At 40.7% G+C, this 20,254-nt stretch overlaps 3 protein-coding genes across 5 annotated transcripts in view; 1 reads left to right on the plus strand and 2 right to left on the minus strand.

Annotated features, from left to right (window-relative positions):
* HPCAL1 (hippocalcin like 1) overlaps nt 1-20,254 on the minus strand; it is a 327,988-nt gene that overhangs the window by 305,727 nt on the left and 2,007 nt on the right. The window lies entirely within an intron of this gene.
* LOC115942447 (cystin-1) overlaps nt 1-20,254 on the plus strand; it is a 133,029-nt gene that overhangs the window by 76,541 nt on the left and 36,234 nt on the right. The gene's annotated exons all lie outside the window — the stretch shown is intronic.
* GRHL1 (grainyhead like transcription factor 1) overlaps nt 1-20,254 on the minus strand; it is a 49,603-nt gene that overhangs the window by 10,835 nt on the left and 18,514 nt on the right. For 2 of the 3 annotated variants that reach the window (XM_081797223.1, XM_081797221.1), the window contains 2 exons: nt 7,191-7,349; nt 574-661 (listed from right to left, as the gene is read on the minus strand). In XM_081797223.1, coding sequence (XP_081653349.1) covers nt 574-661; nt 7,191-7,349 — 247 coding nt within the window. The remainder of the gene's footprint in view (nt 1-573; nt 662-7,190; nt 7,350-20,254) is intronic. The other variant, XM_081797222.1, reaches the window with a different exon arrangement.

Below are 20,254 nucleotides of genomic sequence, written 5' to 3' on the forward strand. Positions count from 1 at the left end.
CCCATACTACAGATGAAACACTACCACCACAGAGCAGCATTCGCCCCTTGTAGCGGAGAGATACAGGATTTTGTGAATATGAGTACTGGTCACATTAAAAAAAAAAAAAAAAAGGAAAGAAATAAAGCTTTCCTGGTGAAATGTCCAAACAGGAGCCCTACAGATTCTGAAACGTCAGAATACTATACATAAGAAAACTACACGCATTTAGAAGTGAGACATCCTGAATTCTCGAGAGTGTTATTATTATTCTTAAAGATCTAGACAAGTCCCGGTTTTATCATCAGCTATTCAGATAGAAGACATGTTATTTTTCAGGACTGGAATCAGTAACCCAAACTAAAGCTAACCGCCAAAATATCTGAACTCTGGAAAAACTCAAGAATGCTTTTCTGTTGTTCCCCCAAGAAAATGACTTCGATCAGCCATTCACCTGCTTGTGTAACAATAAAGGAAGCAATGCTACCACTTCACAGCATTAAGTATCCACTATTGTATCTTTTGCTTGAAAACTCTAGTCACCATTCTAAATGGAAAAGATCTGAAACATGTGGCGGAAACATTTCTACTTACAGGCATTCAACTGGGAGCTGGGGTCAGTACACTTGCCTTTTCTTTTGCTTTGTTTTCGTTCTTCATCCCTGATTTTCCTTTCAGCTCCCTATAGGTCAAGAGAAGACAAGGCATGATTCTGTTTAACTGATCCTCTTTAAAATATTTAATTCTTATCTGATGAATGGGAAAAAATATCTCCTCTCTGGAGATGAACTCCATTAATATACTCATGGAGCTTATCATAGTAGTTTCCTCTAAAAAGCCTATTTTTTCCCCTTTTTTTTGAGAGGGAGGGGGAAAGAGAGGATCTTAAGCAGGCTCCATGCCCAGCGTGGAGCTGGACGCAGGGCTCCATCTCACAACCTGAGATCATGACCTGAGCCCAAATCAGGAGTCCAATGCTTAACCAATTAAGCCACCCAGGTGCCTCTAAAAAGCCCGTTCTTAAAACTGTTTAACTATGTGAAATCATGGGGAAATAACATCTACTTAAAAAACAAATAAAGGAAAATTCCTCTCAACAATAGATGTGGCCAGGTTAAATGAAAAGCTGAAAAAAATCTGCTAATGTACTACAATGCCTTCAGAAACCTAAGTGACCATTCCCATTGTCTAGTAACCAAGTTGACCCTGCTTTGAGTGTACTTGCTGATATGGGCAATGTTATCATTGGAAGTGTGATTCTGCCAAGGACGTGGCATCAACCAAGTGACAGATATGACCAACTATAACTCCTAAAAGCAAAGATTTAAGTAGAAATCTGCATAATCACTTAAAAGAGAAAAAGTGTACTCCCAAATCCTATAAAGAGGACCTATATACACAATATATATCAACTACACAGAGAATGGCAGTGCCGTGCAATTGAACCCACAAAAATAAAAAACAACCATATTAATAACGAACATGACCTAAAATTAAGCATGTATAACAAAAACATAACTATTAATCATTTTGCTTCACCTGTTAGCATTCATTTCTGGGTGATACAGGTTTCTTCACAAAGTTACCCAGTTAAGTCTGAACAAGAGCTTATCTTTCTGCAAATAAATTCCCTGATAGCAAAGAGAGGCAATGAAAATCATCCCACAGATCCTGGCACTATTATATAATGAAACCACATTTTAAAAAACAGAATACAAACCACCTTCTGCCTCTTCTAGAAGGTGTTAATACACTAACATATTGGTAAACATACAATCTGCTTTTATAAAAATTGCTATGTAATGCTGACATAAACATCATCTCCTTGACACAGAAAAACAGATCAATATCCCCAATCTCCCATCCATTACCATAGAGTTGGTCTGCATCTCTCTCAGTTCTTTCCAACAGTCTAACAGTAGCTTCCCTCTGATGATAAATTATATCCCCAAAAGGTAGTTTTAAAAAATAAGACATTTCCCTCCACATTTATCAGCACCATCCATAAAGAATAAGGGACTTGTGCTTCCACTCAAGATGGGACTATCACAGACCAGACTTACCCTCTACCCTGAAACAACTTAAAAAAAAGACAGATGCATGAAACAAGGATTTTTAAGGTCAGGGCCCCCAGGCAACAAAGAACAGGGATCCCTAAGAGACAAGAAACAAGCAAGATGAGCTTCACAGTTCCCAGGCTGTGGCACAGGGACAGACGTCCAGAGGTCTGCTCCATCCAGGTTCCCTGGGTCGAGAGACAGTGTTGAAAATCCAGGGAGAGATCAAGGAAGCAGGACAAAGTAGCAACGGGGAAAGAGTTACATAGAAAGAACCCCAGAGGTCTTTGGAGGGTCCAATACTGAGTAGTCAGTCCAGTACTGAGAGAGAAACAGGTGTAAGGAAGTTACCCGAGGTTGGGGGAAAAGCGCTCAGAAAAACTAGAGAATAGTGTCTGAAACTCACACAGGGAAAACAGTGCCTCTTCCCACCAGACTGGAGAAACTTAAAATCCACTGGGTAGTTGGTAGAACAGTCAGGAAAACCTCAGCTCAGTTGTGGAGAATAATTAGCTGACACTGAGCACTAATCCAGACTCACCTATCAAACTGTAAAAGTAAGACCAGAAAGGATCAAAATGTTTCCAAGTAACTTCACTAGCTCTCAGGACAAAGCTCAAGAAGATTCAAAAGATGACAAAACCATCCAGCACCAGACAATGTAAAACTCACAATGTCTAGTATCCCATAAGATTGCCAGGCATGTAAAGAAGCAGGAAAACATGACTGTATGAGGAGGATATCAAACCACTGAAACCAGCCCAGAAACAACACAGAATTGATCAGGCAAGGACTTTATCACGGTTATTATAACTGCATTCCATATGTTTAAAAAGTTAGTAAAAAAAACACATATTGAAACAAGAAAGCTATAAAACAGACCCAAATTGATCTCCCAGAGACAAAAACTACAACATCTGAGATGGAAAATACACTCGATGGGATTAATGGCAGTATGGATAGGGTGACGGAAATACTGATGTAAAACTTTAGGACATTAACAACAGAAAGTATCCAAAATGAAACACAGAGAGAAAAGGCAATCCTAGAAAATGAACAGCACCAGGGAGCTGTGGGACTGCAAGCACCATGTGTGTACGTGTGCAACCGGCATTCCCAAAGGAGGATGAAAGAACGTGTTTCAAGAAACAATGCCTGAAAAATGTTCCAGTAGGATGAAAACTATAAACCCACAGATCCAAGCAGCTCAACAAACTCTAAGTACAAGAAATGTAAAGAGACACATCAAATTGTTCAAAACCAGTAAAAAGAGAAAATCTAAAAAGAGTCATAGAGAAATAGATACATTAGGTACAGAAGAACAAAGATAATGATGATGGCAGATATTTCATTAGAAATGTAAGCCTGGGGTGCCTGGCCAGCTCAGTCAGTTGAGAGTCCGACTCTTGATTTCGGCTCAGGTCATGATCTCAGGGTCATAAGCTGGAGCTCCCACATCAGGCTCTGTGCTCAGTGGGCAGTCTGTTTGAGATTCTCTCTCTCCCCCTCTCTCTGCCCCTTCCCCCACTCGTGCACTCTTTCTATAAACAAACAAATAAAATCTTACCAAAAAAAAACCATAAGCCTGACAACAGCAGAGTCATGTCTTTCTAGCATTGAAGGAAAAAGCAGTCAACCAGAATTTTATACCCAGCAAAAAGATTTTTCAAAATCAGAGGCGAAAATACTTTTCAGACATACAAAAGCTAAAAGAATTAATCAGTAGTAGACTCTGCAAGAAATGTTAAAGGAAGTCCTGTAACATTACAGCGAGCCATTTAAATTCACGCTATTTCACTCTCTCGCTCAACAACTAAAGAGGCTGATCTTGGGCAATCACCTCAGGCAGCGACCTAAAAAGTTAATCTATCTGTTCCCGATTACAGCCACAGTAAATATTACTCTGATGAAGAAAATGATCTGTGGGAAATAAAGGTCAATGACACCTAAGGATGAACCCCAGATATATACATATATACAAGCTCATAGAAAAAGAAGCTGCCAAATTTCCATTGGTTAGAGATCCAATTCCTGTTCTTGTTTTCTCTGAAAAAGTGTTAAATTGCTGCTGCTTCTGCCGTAAGAGAAAGTTCCATTTATCAAACCAGTTGAGCAATTCATAATAAAGTACTAGTAAAACCTTCTTCTTAGGTGAGAAAAACAATGTAAATACCTCTGAAGGATACCAAGAGATGTCTTATTTCTAGTTTCTTACTGTGGATGTGGGCTAGATTCATAAGATGTGAGAGTTTTAAGAACCAGCAGAGAAAAATGAATTGACAGGCACCAAACAACAGGTGAATCAAATCTCAGAAAGGAGAGAAACAAGCAGGCACGTGGAATATTCCACAGAGAAGAGGCAGCACCAGACAAGCAGACAACCCAGATGAGCAAAGCAATCCCAACCATAAGGGACGACAGAAGTTAAAACAAGATGCACGAGAATCAAGAGTGGGTGTGAGGTTACAGAGGAGTTCCATGGGGTTGAAAGATTCAGTGATATTCAATATTGAATATTAATTATACACAGCAATACATAATATTTTCTTCCCATGCAGGGTTTTATAGCAACCCTAAGAGCTCTGAGATTAAAACCTCAGGATGAAAACAGTGTCTAAGTTCACCTCCCATGTCCCCAAGGCACCTTGCGATTGTATCGTGCTCACACCACTGCTGTGTGCCATAAGGGCTGCTAAGGGGAAAGGAGACCAACAATTTTCATCCCTGAGGAGATCTCTGCTCCAGCAAAAGGGAAGAATAGGCCAGCAATATTTTTAGGGGCCTTACAAAGAAAGCCATACCTGTGAAGGCTGAGGGTGTGTGGGCATCTAGACAGTCCACACAAAGCACTGCTAGGGGCAGACGCCTAGTTTCTAACCACGGCTTTGTGTGATCTCCTTTTACCATGGTACAGAGCTTACACACAAGTAATGAAAAAACAGTGACTGGCCTGCACATGCGATCTAAACGAACAGGTGAGTAGGCAAGCAGCAACTCCTGAAATCATGTGTTGTCCCAAACCACACTCAGTTTGCAACTCTGAAGAAAAGGCTTTCTGCTTCACAGTATACATTAGCACACACTCACACAACAAAAAGAACCGGTTTCTAAATTTTGCACAACAACTGACTAATAAAATAGCTTTGGACAATTCATGAAACTTCTCCTGTGTTTCATTTTCTAAATCAGCTACCAATACAGGAGCTTCCCTCAAAAAGTCTTAATATTAAAACCAGGTTTCATTTAAGATTGTGAATCAGTACTGTTCCTTCTCTGCAAAACTGCTTATACAGCTTTTGTCATCTGATACGGAAAACTCCAGTTCATGCTAACTCATGCTGACATCATTTAATCAGCCGATGTTCTAAGTGTGATCCATGGACCAGGATCAGTCCACAAACTGTTACGGTCCCAGGAACGATACATCAGAAACACAGTAAACACTTGGGTAACAATTAGAATAATTTTATGCCTGTTGGATCAAATAATAAAAAATTGGGGCTGAGAGTCTGTATGCCTTTGGACATCTCTTTAGGTTTTCTTCTGGTTAAAAAAAGGAATGTGGTATGAAGGAAAGAAATCTGACTCAGGATCAGAAATCCCTGCTTCACACCTGATGTGACTCGTGATTTGTACAATGCAGCATATATGGGAAGTACTGTGGTGGGCAGACGAACAGCCTCTGGAAGATGTCCACACCCAAATCCTCAGGACCTGTGAACATGTGAGCTTACACAGCAAAGGAGACATAAGGTAGCGGATCAGCTGGCATTCCGAAAGGGCAAGTGTCCGAGATCATCCTCGTCAGCCCGGGGTAACGGAAGGTCTTTAAAAGCAAAGGAGCCAGATGAGCACACGTGGCAATGGCGGCACTGTCAGAGGGTGTGGAGTGAGGCTCCTGACTTTAAACGCAGAAGGGGCCACCAGCCAAAGACTGTGAGTGCCTCCTGAAGGTAGAAAAGCAGACAAACAGATTCTCCCCCAGAGACTCCAGAAGGAGATGTGACCTTCTAACGGCTGGATTTTAGCCCAGCAAGACCTCAGACTTCTGACTTACAGAACCATGGAATGATAAAAGTGTGTTGTCTGAACCGCTAGGTTTGTGGTAATTTGTTAATAGCAACAACAGAAAACTAACACAGCCCAGCACATTACCAGGCACGTGGTACTCAATAAATGCTACTGAATCTGGGTGTTTGAGAAAGTTCTCTGAACTTGGAAGGTCTCAGGTTGCTCCTACGAGGCCACATGCTGTGTTCTGGTCCCCCATGTAAAAATCAGGACAGCAGACTTCTGAGAGCAAATACACTTCCAGTTTTCTAGCACCTTCTAAAAACCTTAATAACAGAGAGGGCTGTTGTTAAACAGGACAAAAAGAGGGGACTGGCAAAAAATACAGTCCAACATTTTCTGAATGGGAAAAGTCAAGGTCGCCTTCAATCGTAGTTCAGTGGCACACTCGTTTCTCTATGGCTGCTGCCGAGTTCTCACGGAGAACACAGTCTCCAGGCTTCAAGGCGCAGTGGGCCCACGACCTCTCTCTGGAGTTCATCCAGTTGGGCCCCTGGCTCTGCAGCTGGCCAAAGTGACCATTTCTTCTCCAGATAAAAGAAATGATGTTGAACTCGTTTAGGCTCATGCTTTCTCCTCTTGCCTACCTTGCTCAAGAGAAGACTCTGAATCTCATCTTCTGCTTTAGTGAGCTGGCTGACAGCTTGCCAACGGGCCCGGAGGGAGGTAAGCTAGTGACAGGACAGCCCCCTGTGTCACCCACATGGAGCCCTCAGACACAAAGCTCCGGAGCCCCAACACTGCAGCCACTGCCTCCAAGTACCACTGAGCCGAGGGGACACCGAGGACTGAGCACAGCCCTGTGTGTATGCCATCTAGACTCCATCGGACATGCCCAACAAAATGTACTCATTGGCTCCTCTGATTTTTCAGTTAAAATGAGATTTTTTTTTCTCCCCCATATAATGTGTCTAGGTGTGGCTAAAACAATAATTTCTAATTTCAAGTAAGCTATTTCATATTATTAGCAATACATTTATATCAAACTGAAATATTAAAAAGACCCTGGTTATTCTCTGTGAGGAAGAGTATGTCTCTCACATGCTTTACTCTAATTGTCCCTCCCCAATCTGACAATCTTACCTTGTCACAGAAGACTTTTATCTGGCAGTATGCCCGATGCACTGGCTTGTTGCTACGGTTGTTATAACTGTAGGTGTCAATTTGAATATTAAGAGGCAACCCCTTCACACCTTTCTGAGAAGAGAAATCTGTGCTTAAGCAGTTCACAGAGATGAAAACCTGCAAAGGGAAAATAAGGTATTAGAAGCAATAGGCACCAACAGTCAACCTTAGCACAGCTTGTAAAAATACCAACATTACTGAAATTACTCAAATATGTTCTAAATGAGAGCTCAGCTTCTCAGTTAAAATAAACTTTTTTTTTTAAATAAAGGGCTTAGGGGCGCCTGGGTGGCTCCGTCGTTAAGCGCCTACCTTAGGCTCAGGTCATGATCCCAGGACCCTGGGATCGAGCCCCGCATCGAGCAGGGGAAGCCTGCTTCTCCCTCTCCCACTCCCCCTGCTTCTGTTCCTTCCCTCTCTCGCTGTCTCTCTCTCTGTCAAATAAATAAGTAAAATCTTTAAAATAAATAAATAAATAAATAAATAAAATAAGGGCTTATTTTAAAACTACTTCTAGTCATAGGAATGGCAGACTTTATTTAAAGGAGAAAAAAATAGACAGCAGCTTTGAACCTCTGTCAACTTTCTCTTCCCAAATATTTACTTATAGCATCAGACTGTGGAAGAGTACGGTTGTCTTCCTTGATGTCATTTTTACCAATGTTACCAAGAGCATAGAGATATAGAGATGTTTTATAGCTTAGTACAAACTCTGGGACTCTGCCTGCATTTATGTCTACACCAACTTTTAGGACAATTGTGGTACCCGATGAACGTCCCAATATTATGGAATTTACGAAATCAGTGAGTCACATTATTAAAGTGGCACTGGAGGTTGTTACGAGAAACCCAAGTGAATCTTTGTACAGCAAAAAACATGTTCCATTTCCCTCTTTTTTTGTGATTATGGATCTTAACCTCTCCATACAAGGTCACAAGGCACGGAGCTCCCTGTCAACCATTTAGTTTGAGAATTTTTTCTGATGCATGAGCACCACACAGTGGATACTACTGAAATTACAGTTTTAAAAATCTGTGCCTTTCAGAGACCCAAGACTCTTACACTCGATTCCTTCCAGTCCAGGGGCCAACAACTCGTTAGCTCTAACAACCGAGAACAGATCTACCACAGCAGTATGGGGTGCCACTGGCTGAACCAAGACCCAGACAAGGAGAAGTTTAAGCCAGAAAAGCTGGGATGGGGGAGCCCCTAAGAATGTAAAGAGAAGGGAGTGGACAGGGTAAGGAGAAAGAAAACTGTAACCATAATGACAAAGAATGTTCTCTAGAAGGTCTGCAAATGCTGAAACACGGGGGTTTTCTTCTTGCTCTGTCTATACACTATTTCCAAGAAGGAAAATACCAAAACACCCTACAATGACTGAGAACTTGTCCACATTAACATCCTGTCCCTCCATTAGCTCTCCACTCTGGCCGGTCTACTCATGGCCCCTAGAACACACCTTAATGCTCACCCCTGCCTCACGTCTTTGTCCTTGTCCTTCTTCCTCCTCCTGTGTCCCCCCTGTCCCCCAGTCCAAGTCACCTCCACAGTTCCTCTCTGCCTCTCCACATCTACAGAGGTCCTGCTCTAGCGCCATCTCCACAGAGGGTCCCCATTCACCCCGACTTATGTCGTGGAGGCCACAGCAGTGAGCACCTAAGATTTCCAGACCTGCACTGGGCACCTGCTTTACACACATGACGTCATTTCACAACCCTGAGAGATAGTGTTAATCCTTTTTTTTTTTAAAACTGTCCCCAAGGTAGAAAGCAAAGGGCTGGAATTCATATCCAGATCTTCCCGCCACCGCTTTATACCTATACTGCAACCTGTCTTTCCCAAATCAACTTTTTACCCTAATCACTTTTCTCCACTACTGGGAATGGTGTGCCATTTTGACATGTGTATGCTTTCTTTCCCTGGCTAGACTGCAAACACTTCGAGGCCAGGCCCATATTCTCCACGTGGCAGCTTTCTCAACACTTACTTTTAGCCCCGTACCGGGTCTTGGGTTGCCTTTTCTAACCCACTATGATTTTTCTTTCCAGTTAACCCATTTTCAGTAAATAAACAAAATGATTTTATTTTTAAAAATGCCTAAATCTAGATATATAGGAAAAAGTGGTATGTATGAATTTCAAATCCATTACAGAAACTTTGTGCTTTGACTTTATATCTTTTCCTCTACTGTTGACCCTGGAACAACGTGGGGATTAGGGGCACCAACTGCCAGCCCCCCTACCAAGAGTCAAAAATCCATGTGTAACTTTCGACTCCCCCATAACTTAACTACTAAGAGCCTACTGTTGACCAGAAGCCTTCCCAATAACACAGTCAATTAACACATATTTTGTATGTTATACATATTATATACTATATTCTTACAATACCTTTTTCTTAACTTTTTCGGTTATCTCTAGGGTGTGTAGTTCATCTGCAAGTTTTTTTAAATTGTTGCAAATCTCAAAAAAATTTTCCAATACATTTATTGGAAAAAGCTGACATATAAGTAGACCTCTGCAGTTCAAGCCCGTATTGATCACTGGTCAACAGTATGCTGTTAAAAACACTTCACATACAATTTACAAATCTGAGTTAAGGAGATCGGTTATGGAACAGACGAAAGACAAAAAGGCAAACAGAAAGACAGTAATCCAGGCAAACAACTGAGCACATCAAGTAACCAAATCTCTATATTTTCCATTTTACAACCAAGTGGGAAATCTAAATTATTCTCTCTCATTCTAGGCTACATGGCTCAATTTAGGACTCAAAAACAGCAGCCTGGGAAAGTTACACTTAACCCTCAACAATTCCAGGAAGTCTTTGACCCAAAGTGATATTCCATTTACAAGAGGATTTCATGGTAATCCAACCTAAAACCTAACCTCCCCTTGCTTCCCAGTGTCAAGTTTCTATTCAAAGCAGAAATAAGCAGGAACCAAATCCCAGGATCAGTATAAACATGGAGTCTTCAGAGAGACATTACCCTATTACTCAGGATGGCTTGCAATCACTTTCTTATACACATTCTTGTCCTATTTTTATAAAATCAATTCTTTCCAAACTTGGAAGTGTTTCTAAGTGCAACAAAGAAAGTTTACAGCATCCCTCACTCAACATTAAAAAACACCACCTTGTCTAGATAAATACATAAACACACCAGTAAACAGTGAGCAAGATGTGTGATGTAAGCATACCAGGCCCGGGACACATGGTACAAGGAGGACAGTGGGCCGAAGACCTACAAGAAAGAAGTGAGGGTGGTGCTCACGAAGCCTCTCGTAGCAGGCTCCACAGCAAGAACAAGCAGGACAGTCATGCGTACATGCTGCTGCCAGTGAAGGGGTCACACTTGCTACAATTAAGCCTCAACCAAAAACTAGCAAGAGTGCAAGATGCCTCAGGTATCTTGCATATGTGGTCAACAGGAAAGGCTTTGGTCTGAAAATGGAAACATCAGAGTTTTAGCTCCATCGCTAATTAGTGCTGTGACCATGGACAGGGTCCTTACCTGTCAAAGGCAGGTTGAATTAGATGATGTCTATATCACATCTAACTCTTGAGTCCTTATACTGAAAGATTATGAATCATTTCTCCCTAACTCTGTATTTATTAGTGACAATAATTTTGTGTAATACATTTATCAATTTTTTTTTTATAAATCATATTATTTTAAAAGAACCATGTAAAGTTGCCATTTCAAGTAATTATATGAACTACTCGTATAGAATTAAGAATCTTATAAAGCAGAGGTTCATAAAGCATGGCGCCAGGAGCATCAGCGCTGCCTGGGAACTTGGTTGCTTCATACCTCTGACTCAATCAGAATCACCCAGAGAACATCAGCCCTTCCTGGAGACAGTAAAGCCACATCTAGAGGTTCTGCTCTCACTGGCCTGGGGTGGGTTCCAGACGCAAGGCCTTTTTTAGGTGCTCCCCAAGTAATTCCAGTGATCAGTCAGGATAAAAGCCACTGCTGTCAGGTGATTAATCTTCTATATACTTACACTTTGATCCACCAAAGGTCTCCTTTGGCTCCAAAACTTTCAGGTGATTAAAACAAGCCCCAACATACGGTTTCCTTTCTTTAAAGAGTTCAGATATTCTTACATGTATTTAAAGGTACCCCATCAAGTTTTTTAATTAAAAAAACTTTAAGAGTTATAGCCCTATCAAATAATAATATTCATTTAACCAATGGAAAGATAAAGATTAACGCATCTGCTCAACCTTACTATTCAGTAAGATCATGCAAATCCTTAAGAGCTCATAGTTCATAAGATAGTGACCAGAAAAAAAAGCCTATTAAAAATCTACCAACTATGCTTCTGTTTATCCCTCACAGAACATCTGATTTTCACAGGGGTTGGTTGACCTGTGTGGGTGAACCGCATGTTCGGGTGACCTGCAGTGTCACCGAGGGGAAGACCCCTGGAGACAGAACACTCAGTCCGCCCTTTCTGCTTCTGGTTCCTGGTGTGCAGCACATGCTTAACACGTATGTTTTTCACCAAAGAAGGAAAATGCAGAGGGAGTAGTGAATAAATATGGCTAAGAGGAAGGACGCTGCAGACACGCATAACAGGTGTCACGTATTTATCTAAACCAGGACACGGCTGACTTTCTCTGTAAAAGGACCCAACTGTGTTTCAGCCTTCGAGGATGACATACAACAAATAAACCCCACAGTAAGAGTGCAAAAGCAGCCACAGACAATACGTGGACAAGTGGGTGTGTGGCATTTCAATAAAGCTTGACCTGACCTCCATGAACAGCTGGCTGGCCAGGGTTTGCAGAGAGCTATGGTTTGCTGAGCCTTGATCTAAACAAACCCTTCTCTAAGGAGCTCGAACAACAATTTACCCTTACATCATCACAATGTAGTTAAGAGCAAGGAATTATTTCCACATAAGTGACTTCCTAAGAAGGACCTCTCGCTAACGTGTCATTCACGCATGGAACCATAGTTTTTTATCAATACAACCCACACTCACAGAGGGGACTAGAGTACGTTTTAAGGGAGAAGCTGTTTCCAGGAATCTTATTTAGGAAGGTGACAAATCTTTCATCAGCAGCACCCAAGACGGGTGAGAGGACAAGTGTAGAAACACAAGGCAGAGCGCTCCTCTGGGTCCCGGGGCAGCAACAAGACAGGCATAATCTGTTCATCACAGCGTTAACACTTGGGATTGGTTCTACCTCATGGGCACCTGCCTAAAAAAGCAGAACAACAGGCCAAGTCACCCAAATCCAGATAAAACAAAAGTTCAGGCCACGGTCACTGTGCAGAGAAAAATACTTCTATAACACAGTTACAGAAAAACTGAAATATCTCCTCAGAGGGTAGGAAAGAGGTAAAAAGTTAAGATGACTGTTAGACATTCAACCCCTCTATGAAATACAAGCGGTGATAACCGCTTCCTTGCCACTGATTTTGAGGAAAAGCTTGCTTTTATTCAAACAAATGAAACATAAATCTTACACAAGATGAGCATCTAATGTTCCCAACCAAAATCACTAGAAGAGAAAAAAACTAACCACAAAAATAAACTGCTGAACAGGTTGAAGATGCTCTGCAAGATTCCTTTTCAAATGTCCAGCCCAGTTTTCTAATGTAGTTCCTCATTCTTGGCTGAGAATTCACACACTTAAAACTTTTCAAAAGATTTAATTTTGTTTTCAGACCTCAGTTGAAAATGTGAGGAAAACAACAAAATAAAGATTTATGTTATCAAAAGATTAACTTGTCTAGATTTTTTCTTCCAATTGCTTATAAGCGCAGAACCAACAAGAAATTGGATCGTGAAACGATTTATGATGATTTTTCCAGGAAGCCTTACGGCAGCCACACACTACAGTTCGCACAGCTGGCTGTTGTCTCTACTGTTTCTCCTCAAAGGAGAAAAAGCGAGGGGGAGAAAGACACCAGGCAGCACTAAGCTCAAAACGCTGCCATCAGAAGCTCATTTTCCCAGCCAGTGAAGTGAAAGCAACTGAGAACAAATTTTACAGACCCCCTTACTCACTCTTTTTGGGCTTTAGCAACACAACAAACCAAGGCACAATTCTGATAAAACCTGCTGACTGTCCAGTCTAAAGAGAGTAGTCAGATATGTGAGCTTTAACAAGTGAATTTCATTTGTGGGGAGAAATTACAGAAATATTTTTCACCCACCTAATTCACAGAAAGTGTTTAAAAAGCACTTGAAATTTATCAGTCAAAAGTTACAAAAACTAAAAAAGTTGAGTCAGAAGCCAAATAATGAAACTGGCTGACTTAAGTACACTGTATTAGGATATTTTTCATGAACAAAAAGATTGTTCCTGGGCGCCTGGGTGGCTCAGTCAGTGAAGCATCTGCTTTCGGCTTAGGTCGTGATCCCAGGGTCCTGGGATCGAGTCCTATATTGGGCTCCCTGCTCGACGGGGAGCCTGCTTCTCCCCCTGCCTGCAGCTTCCCCTGCTTGTGCTCTCGCTCTCAAATAAATAAATAAATAAATCTTAAAAAAAGGCTGTTCCTTTAAAAAAATTTACCACAACAGTTAATACTCACTCTATATTATTATTCATGTACAAGAACCTGACATCCAAATGATATAGTCTTAATTCGTTTTTCCCACAGAGAGATTTGGGTAGAATTTTGCATGTTTTTAAAACACTGCTGCTATAATGGTGAAAATAATTTTCTTTTACTTTCATAATTTGGTTTATTCAATGAGTGGAATAAAAAATTTCAAAATGTGAACCTCTAGATTTGCTAAGAATATGAACCACCCTTATAACAGCTCAGATAAAGTTTTCTTCTTAAGAGATCTGACTTTTAAACTAAAACAGAGTAACAAAGTGTTAGGCTCATCAGAGTACATGAGAGGTCACAGGAACTCACCCACATGACATCACCCAGAAGGCTGGGAAAATGAAAGAGGCCAGAAAAATCACGACCACCTTCCGTGGTTCTCCTCCCTCTGAAGGAAGGAATCCAAATTATCTGGGCCATCCAAAATCTAGCTCCAAATTCCCATTCCAGTCTCACATATCTTTACAGGAATTGGAGACCTTCATTTTCTCTGCCCCTCAATTTTAAAATAACTTTTATTCCATTCTCTACTGACATGGCTCATCAATAAACACCTAGTTATCAATTGACAGAACTGCTGTGAGAAGTGTTCCCTAATGACCCAAATAGAATTACAGCCCCATCTTACTACTTAGCAAGTTGTACCAAGTAGCTCGCTTCCCCTCCCCTGTGACCAGACTCTGAGCTTCAGTTTGGGGTAAAGAACCACATCTCTCTCTACCCTCATCGCCTAGGTCAGGGAAAGGAATAAACAAATGCCCTGAACATGCCACCTCTATTCACCACCTCTGTCACTCTGTCACACTCTAATTATAAGTGCTCTAAGTCCCTTGATGGCAGAGATTGTTACTCATCTTTAAAGCATTTTCCGGTGTTTAGTACATTTTTTGTATTTCTTCCAATGCCTATTACAAAATGGTCCTGAATTAAATGCCAGTAATGACAGAAAAATCATGGGGATGCAAAAAGCTACACATTATCTCCAAATCTTAACTTTCAAATCCTCACAAAACTTTAATACACACAATAGTGCCCCCCAAAACAAAAACACTTGGTAAAAAAAAAGAGCTAATATCAATTTACACAAATTAACTCTTCTTTCTCCCAATCTCTAGTAAAGAGCCCTCTGAACAATAAAATGGCTACAAATCAGGTAATGAATAAAATGAAAGAGACTGCTTCATTAACATTAGGCAACTGCCAAATACAGTATCACTACAAATCTTAATCCTTTATTCTTACTAAAATATTTTCTACAGCTCACCACTGTCTACATAATAGCAATTAAATTCCTCTGCGTTCAAGATGCCGTATGTGACACCAATCTACCTTTCCAGCCATGTTTCCTACTACCAACCACAGTATTTCTCAAATGTGAATAATATATGTATCCTTTTTATTTATTTTTTAAGGATTTTATTTATTTGAGAGAGAGAATGAGTGAGACAGCAAGCAAGAGAGCAAACAGGGCAAACATTCCCAAAGCACCCTGGCAGTGCCTGGTCAATAAGAACCATGTGTTCGCTAAATGAATGACCCCAAATTCCTAAACTCCAGTTAAATAAAACTGCATACTGCCATGATATTTGAGCTATATTTACTGTATTCTTACAGTGCACCTGACTCTGGCCCTCGAAACAACCTATGAAATCAGTACTATTCTGACCCCATTTCACTGATGAGGAAACTGAGGCTTAGAGGTTACGTTAACTTGTCGCCCAAGTTCACAGGTTATTTATGTTCACAACTTTCCTCCAAGTGGACCTGAACACCTAGGTCATCTTGGTAGACAGCAGAATGCCAAGCAATTTTTTACAAATACTGGACATGAAATAAATATCTGTTGAATGGATAATTAAATCAAACACACAAACACACACCCATACCCACCCTCAATTAATTTGGAAAAGATTATGGCATTTCGAGGTTCACTGACACACATATCTGCATATATATATATATCTGTAAATATATATATATATATAAAGAGAGAGAGAGAGAGGGTAAGTTCTAGAGCAGAGATAAAGCCACATAATGAGCGATGAGGTGATTTTCTATTGCATTTACCCACTTTTACATTTGAAGATGTTCTTTACAGTGACCATCTATTAAGGAAACTGCAGGTATCTAACAATTTTGCATTTTATAAATAAACATTTTATCCCTTCACTTGTAGCTTCATGCCATACTAATGGGGGTGGTACTGTCCACTCTGTTGTTTTTTACACTACACAAGGTCTGGGCCTCAATATGTCAAAGCACCTCTAGACTAAGCCATTCCAGTTGCCTCTTTTCCACTTAAATTCACAACAGATAATCTATGGGGGGGCGGGAATAAGGAAAAAGAAAAATGATCCAATCAAATAGACTTTGCAAAAATATTCTGCAGGTCCACCCTTTCAAAGAATCACAGCAAGCGCATTCTCTTCCATAAAGCCTTCTCTGATTCCCTTAGCTGAAAGTACTCCTTTCCCCTGGACATCTTCAGAGTTTTTTAACCTCACTTATGACCTGTATCATTACAGAGAGAGTATAATCTCTTTTGAGGACAGGCTTTATGCTTGAATCATTCCTTGATGTCCTCATAGTTCTTGCATAGAGAAGTACAATAAATAATCTGCTGAATGAATGAATGTATAGTTAAGAAAGTCAACCCTTTGCAACATGACATCTTAAGCCAGTTCTTCCACATAGTAACAACAGATTAATTACCTTGCATAGAATTTCCTGGAAGGATGTTAGAAATAATTTAAATTGGTCAATAATGACTGAAATAAAACAATCCTTCAAGAAAGAATGGTGCTTTGCTCTTGCAAACCAGATTATACACAGCAGACTTTTGGAAAAGCGTCAGCACATGGAGCCGAGAGCACTCCTGATTACCCATGTGAATATTATATACTATCATTTGTGCACTATAATGCACAGAGTTCAAGTGAGTTTCAACTGTCTGGTAAACATAAGTAGGAAAAGAGAAAAGATCTGTTAGAAAGAAGGAGAGAAAAAAGAAAAGTTGTTGACTTATCTATGAAAGATGCTTCAAAAAACTCACAACTGAAAAATGTTGTTATGTTCCAAAAATGTACTTCAATATTTGTTGTATTCCCTACAAACATTTACCTTCAGCATGAGCATCATATGGTTCAGACTCTGGCTACTCCACACCTTTTAACTCAAGAGAGACAGTGTTCAGTTGTGCCTGAGGCTCAGGCTCTGAAGACACAAACAGTAAAAGACACACAGGAAACAGAAGGCAAAGACAAAGCCAGGACCCATACCTCCTGCTCCAAACTCAGCACTCTTGAAACCCCACTGCCACGACGAAGCACGGGGAGCTGAAGAAAGCACCTCATGGAAAAACTGTCCCGAGAAGTAGAAAAACAGGGAAAAAGTGACCCCCAAATGGCTGTGAGCAGAGGTTGTTTTTTGATCATGAGGCATGAAATGAAAGGTCCCTATCCTTCATATCAAAGGGCAGTCTGTGCCCAGTTCCTATTTGACTTCATATAAGTCACAAGATTTAGCTGATGGCGTGGTCCCCTTCGAGACAGCTGCTGCGACCTTGGATACAGTCCCAGTTGCCTCTGGGAATCTTTTTCATTTTAACCCCATCTAGTATTAAAATTCAGCTTAGTCAGATACAAAGTTTGTAATTTTATTCCTAGAATGTAACTGATCTACTAAATTGAAAGTAGACGCCCTGGAACAAATTCTAATTTAACTCTCTTCCATATCAGTCAGAAAGATCGCTCTAAAACATATCTAAAAGTAGCTCTTTTTGGTTAGAAACCTCCTGACATATGAAATTACAACACAAAGTCAAAAAACAAAATTTATTCTCATCCTAAATCCAACAGCACTAATCAATGAGAATAAAATCACCCTTTTTCCAATATGTTGATATGAAGATATAAATGTCAACTGAAGCCAATGAACGGGAACCAGTTTAAACCAAGAAATCAAGATCCAATTCTTGGCTACAGTCTAAATCGACAGGAACATTTATGGAGCATTATATAGCAGACACTTAATCCTAATCAATATTCCTCCTCCCCAGTCAAAACCAAACAAACAAACCCAAACAAACCCTGATTATCCTAGTTCTGTATGATCCCTGTAGCTCCTCTACTTATCCCGCATGTGCAGGCCTAACTAATGAAGCCCAAGAAGGTATCAGAGACTGAGTCATAAACTCAGAAGTAGAATCCCGGTCTTCCACTGATTCACTGGATAATCCTAGCCGTCCTACTCCCCCACTACTCTGATGATGTGAGGTCATTAAAAACACCCTCCTACAGAATGATCACAGCCTGAACTAGAAGCTTCCAAATGTGCCACTAGGATTTGTGCTGTTTCTCAGACTATCAAATGACCATCAAGAGATAAGAAAAAGAGTCGGAGGGCTGAGAGTAGGGAGGAGAGGGATCTGGGAAGAGCAGGGCACTAACCTAAAATCTTCTCACCTCTACATGGGGTGTTTCCCTGAAGAAAAAACAAGGCTCTCACAAGTCCTCACCCTTTCTGTGCTCTCAGTTCTGCCTTCCCACACTGCCCACAGGGCAGCTCCAGTTGCTGCACAGACTGCAGAGAGCCAGGGGAAAAGTCACAGAAACAAAGAAAGAGAAAAGAAGAGAGAGAAAGAGAGACAGAGAAACAAAGAAGGAGATGGGAAGAGAGACACACAGAGACATTCTGGAGGTACCCACATACTGACTTCCCTCTGTCAGAGCCTTTAAGGAGGACCTGGTGAGCTTAAGGACACTTGGCACCTGTTGTCCCAAATAAGTAGGATGTTTGTTGTGAAATATGCAGAACTGGATGCAGGTGTGACACAAGGCAAACACAGACCACATTCCAGCATCTCTAGGTTCAGAATGGGACAGGTAAGCACATGGGTCATAAAGGCAGACTTGGCAGGCAAGCTGACTTCCAATCATTTTTTAAAAAGCTAAAGAAAAAAGTCCCCAAATGAGTAATCAATGTAGAGAGTTCACTTATATTTACTAAAGGATCTGGAGTCTTGCGCGAAGATCTGCTGTATGAAAGAAACCTGAATTCCAAGGCCCCCTACTGCTCAGGTAAATCCAGTCACTACTACTAATGTCAGGCCGGAGTCAGGGTTCTCCAGTTTAGCTTACAAGGAGCAAAACTGGTTGAAACGACAGATTTATAAAACCACTTTAGATGGAATTTCCAGGAAGGACCTGGAGAAGGAGGGTTGAGGTGACAAGCTGTCAAAGAAGAAAGTTCTGGAGAGGAGCTAAGTGTTTCTTGACAGTGGCAGGGTGGTGGAAGGCGTAAAATTTGACCAAAAAAAAAGAACGAAAAACAAATTCAAGTGACGGCACAAATGGCATTTAAGACATGATGCTTCAAACCTGTTTCACAAGATACAGGTTTCACTACCAAACCAAAGCTTTCTAGCTGCCAAGTGTCTCCCTTGTCCAATCAAAAACATAATGCGCTGGGCTCCTACCCTCAGGCGTGTGCTACAATAAATGTGCACTATTGTTACCTGCGCATTCTGAATTTCCACCAGGATTCAGTACATTTTATTTTCCATCTGGCCGAAGCTCTTGCTTAGACACTAGAGTATACTACATGAAATACTTTCAAGCCAGAGTCCAACAAAAAGAAATGTAAGAAGTTTCAAAAAAAAAAAAAAACCTTCCTCCTGATCAGACCCAGAACAGTTTCTTCAAAGCAAACTTTCCAATTGCTAAGAATTTACTCTGTATCAGCTAATTAAAGGCATTCTCCACAGTCTCCCATCAAGAAAAACTTCTTGTCATTTCCAAAACTGATCAAACTAAAACTCAAAAGACTATTCATTACCTATAAAGGAATATGACTATGTTTCTGGCACCAAAAAAGTTTATTTTTTACTTTAATATGTACTTTCAAAACACCTGGAGTCAAATGCATGACAATTCAGAAGCCTGCATGGCTACCTTATGTTCCCCTTCCCCGCCCTCCCCCCCACCCTGGGGGCTCTAAGGAGAGAACACAGGGATAATCCCATTCAATGGCGTCAGCCTTGCATCTGCCTAGACATAAGAAGTCTCTTATCCTTTGTTTTTTTAAAAGTAGCAATGCTTCCTGACTTCTATTTAGGCCAGGGAGTATACACGTTTTGTTTTAAAACACCTGCCTGCATTTAATTGCAATTGCAGGTAAAATATTTGACTCACTTCTCTCCCTCCTCCCTCCCATTCACACTGGAAATCTAAAGTTGTGAAACAAACCAAACCTGTCCCTGCTTAATGCAACCAAACATGGCAACACCTCACTTTAATAGAGCACTTAATTGATGCTTCACTAGAATGGAATCCCTATAAATGCATGCAATATGCTCAGTCCAAACAAATTAAAAATTACTCTCACAATGAATTCCAAATATTATGCTTAGACAAAACAACAAACTGTTATTAAACTCAT

This window comes from Leptonychotes weddellii, chromosome 10 (genome assembly GCF_054177405.1).
Source record: "Leptonychotes weddellii isolate Sample4059 chromosome 10, ASM5417740v2, whole genome shotgun sequence".
NCBI lineage: Eukaryota > Metazoa > Chordata > Mammalia > Carnivora > Phocidae > Leptonychotes > Leptonychotes weddellii.